At 52.8% G+C, this 3,509-nt stretch overlaps 1 protein-coding gene across 1 annotated transcript in view; it reads left to right on the top strand.

Moving 5' to 3' along the window:
• The first annotated feature begins 53 nt into the window (after nt 1–53).
• ATRAID (all-trans retinoic acid induced differentiation factor) overlaps nt 54–3,509 on the top strand; it is a 5,226-nt gene continuing 1,770 nt past the window's right edge. Inside the window, exons 1-5 of the mRNA XM_008050191.1 lie at nt 54–152; nt 452–573; nt 2,482–2,553; nt 2,767–2,838; nt 2,926–3,047. Coding sequence (XP_008048382.1) covers nt 54–152; nt 452–573; nt 2,482–2,553; nt 2,767–2,838; nt 2,926–3,047 — 487 coding nt within the window. The remainder of the gene's footprint in view (nt 153–451; nt 574–2,481; nt 2,554–2,766; nt 2,839–2,925; nt 3,048–3,509) is intronic.

The following is a 3,509-nucleotide window of genomic DNA, read 5'->3' as shown; positions in this document are numbered from 1 at the left end:
CGCGGGTGGGGGCGGGGTCCGGACGCGTCGCCGGGAAGGACGCAGGAAGGGAGATGGCACCCGGCGGGCTGCCCCGGCTAGCGGGCCTGGCGCGCTGGGCTGCGGCTCTGCTCCTCGCTCTGGGCGTGGCACGGGCTCCGGCGCTCCCCGAGGTACCGCGCGCGCCAAGGCCCCCCAGGCGTCCGGAGACCCTTTGGGCGTGGCGCGACCCCGCGCCTCGGTCTTCGCAGCGCTCTGGTTGTCCTGGGTGCAGACGCGCCCTGCTCCTCCGCGGGCTTGCGGCGCCCCGTGGCGCGAGGCCGGCCGTGCTCCGCAGCGCGCGAGCCCTGGCAACCCGGCGCCCCGCCCGCCCGTCGGAGCGAGGGTCCCGCGAGAGTCGCGGCTGCGGGGAGAGCGGCCCCGAGCGTGGCCTCCGCTCCCGCGGCTGCCACCTGGATTCTTCTCCCGGCAGGTGTGCGTCCGGTGCCCGGGGAGCGTGCGCAGGTGGTCGAGGGTGGCCCTGTTCTGCGAGCGGACGCCGGCGCGGTCGCTGCGGGCCCGCTGCTGCCTGGACCCGGAGGGCGCCGTCTTGGGGTGAGGGCGCCGCGGCCATCCCTGGGTGCTGGAGCAGCCGCCCGGCCTGCCGCCTTCCCCCGCACTCCTTCGAGAAGCCGCCTGGGCTGGCCTCGGCTGGAGCCGTCACGCGTGTCTCCGAAACCGGGTCTCCCAGTGTCCCTTTACCTGCCAGCGCTCGGGCGCACGCGGGTACCCCTGGTTTCCCGTGTAGCATTTCCAACTACTGGTGCGCCCTGATTTCACACTCAGAAGGTCAAGCTTTGCTTATGTTCTCGTCTGCCTTGAATCTATCCAAATACTTTCCTGTATTGAACTTGCAAAAACCAGATCCTTCCATTATCACTCTATTGCCTTAGCACTATATTTAGGAAACCTCTTGTCCTCAGGATTAAGGTTCAAATCCAGAGCTAGCACAGACAAGCCCCAACCCACTTTCCCAACATTATTTCCAATTATTCGTGTACTCAAACCCTCCTTAAGGGTCTGGCTCCAGCTGGACCTGCCTAGCCCCAAAGGCATTCCGTTGTACTTTCTTCTTTCTTTCTTTCTTTTTTTTTTTTTTTTTGAGTTGGTGCCTCACTCTGACACCCAGACTGGAGTGCAGTGGCCGCTCCCGGCCACTGCATCCTCGACCTGCTGGGCTCCGGCGATCCTTCGCCTCAGCCTTCCAGTAGCTGGAACTACAGGCGCGCGCTACCACGCCCAGCTAATTTTTGATTTTATTGTAGAGATGAGGTCTCACCAAGTTGCCCAGGCGGGTCACGACTGTTGTATTTTCTTTGTCCAACATAGGACATATCCGTCCTTAAGTTCCAACATCTTTTGTGATTGCTCCCTACTGCTAATTCCTATAATAATACTTTTAAGCTTTCTTTAATCCTGAGTGTACATGCAACTCAAATATATATTTATATATCGTTCTGTGCTTGCTTTCACGTTGTAATTGAACTTTTACATTGTTTTTATTTTGGGCATAGTCTTTCTACTACAGTGAAAGCCACTTGAAAGCTAAAAAGATACTGAGTTACACATTTTTAATTCTCTCCCAACTTTTGCAGTTGGCAGGCTCTCAGTAAATATTTGAATAAAGGAATGGACAGCAATAGATATTGAAGAAAAAAACGTGGCATGGTCTTTCATGTTCAGGAGTTTAAAGCCAGTCTGTGGTAGAAAACATGTGGAAAAAAACTTTCATTTATGTGACTGCATTTTTTTTTTCATGTTAAGACCCTTTGCGTATCTAAAAACATAATACGACATTCACCAACCTAGACACAAAACACACTTCTTTCAATATATGCATAGATGCAAAGGTAAACTGATTGACAGTGCTGGCCAATGGAACTTTCCATGATGACGGAAGTGTTGTGTGTCTGTCTGTTCTGGCCACTAACATGGCTGTTCCATTTGCATGTGAAATATGGCTAGTGCAAATGCACTGATTTTTTAAGTTAAATTAAGTGGCTACCTTAGCTGGTGGCGACTGTATTGAATACAACAGGATTAAAATGTCAGCCGCAGCACCTAGTCTGTGGCTCTGCACACAGCTAGGCTCAATTACTATTAGCTGAAAGAGGGGTTGTCAAATACAAACCTTCGCATGGATGAAGAAGAGAGACACATAAGCTGGGTGTGGTGTCTCAAGCCTGTAATCCCAGTACTTTGGGAGGCTGAGGCAAGAGGATTGCCTGAATCCATGGGTTCCAGACCAGCCCGGGCAACTTATCTCTATAGTAAATGAAAAATTAGCAAGGGATGATAGCAGCTACTTGGAAGACTGGGGCTTCAGGATCACCGGAGCCCAGCAGGTCAATGCTGGGATGGCCATGAGCGTGCCACCGCACTCCAGCCTGGGTGACAGGGTGACACTCAAACTCAAATAAATAAGAGAGACACGTAGTTATGCTGGTTACTTTATTTCCTCAGGCTGGATCTCCAGAACTGTTCTCTGAAGGACCTGGGTCCCGACTTTCCTCAGGCACACACTGCTGTCATTATGTAAGTGGGTCGGCACCCTCCTGCCCAAAAGGTGACTCCTATAGCAGGGGATTGATGGGAAAGCCTTTGGGGATGGACTCCTAAAAAATGGATGAATAGTCATGTCTAAACTTGGATAGCTCAGGATGAGGATGGGATTACCAGTCCAGGAAGACGTGTGAGTATAAACAGGGTGCCTTCCTGAGCAGAGTGCTAACAGTGTGTGCTTCGCAGAGACCTGCAAGCAAACCCCCTCCAGGGTGACCTGGCCAGCACCTTCCGTGGCTTCACCCAGCTCCAGACTCTGTGAGTAAGGGCGTGGGAAGAGCATCAAAGAGGGGCAGTGCTGTGAACTTTGGGGCTGCATGTTTTGACTACCTGTGTTGCCTTCAGGGTTCTACCACAAGATGTCCGCTGTCCAGGAGGCATTAATGCCTGGGATACTGTCACCTCTTACACAGACAACCAGATCTGCCAAGGGCAAAGGAACCTTTGCAATACCACTGGCCACCTAGGTAGGCTGTTTCCTCTCCAGGCTTCTGGAATCTGCCCTTTCTTCCTGTAGTCTCCGTTTTATCTTTTCTTTTTTTCTTTTTTTTTTTGAGTTGGAGTCTCACTCTGTTGCCCAGATTGGAGTGCAGTGGCCGCTCCCGGCCACCACAGCCTCGACCTGCTGGGCTCCGACGATCCTTCCGCCTCAGCCTTCCGAGTAGCCGGAATTACAGGCATGCGCTACCACGCCCGGCTGATTTTCTGATTTATTGTAGAGATGAGGTCTCACCTGCCCAGGCGGGTCTCGAACCCGCGGGCTCAGGCAATCCACTCACCTCAGCCTCCCAAAGGCGTGGGATTACAGGCTGAGCCACTGAGCCCGGCTCTGTAGTCTCCGTTTTAGATCAGAAAGACAAAGTTGCTTAAGTGCTCTCTCTCTCTCTCTATATATATATAATATATGTAATTTTTTTTTTTTTTTTTTT

The sequence above is a fragment of the Carlito syrichta genome, unplaced genomic scaffold (genome assembly GCF_000164805.1).
Source record: "Carlito syrichta isolate Samal-C Ts95f unplaced genomic scaffold, Tarsius_syrichta-2.0.1 Scaffold143181, whole genome shotgun sequence".
Taxonomy (NCBI): domain Eukaryota; kingdom Metazoa; phylum Chordata; class Mammalia; order Primates; family Tarsiidae; genus Carlito; species Carlito syrichta.
Note: the sequence above shows the minus strand (reverse complement) of the source record. Positions and strands in the feature narration are given on the sequence as shown.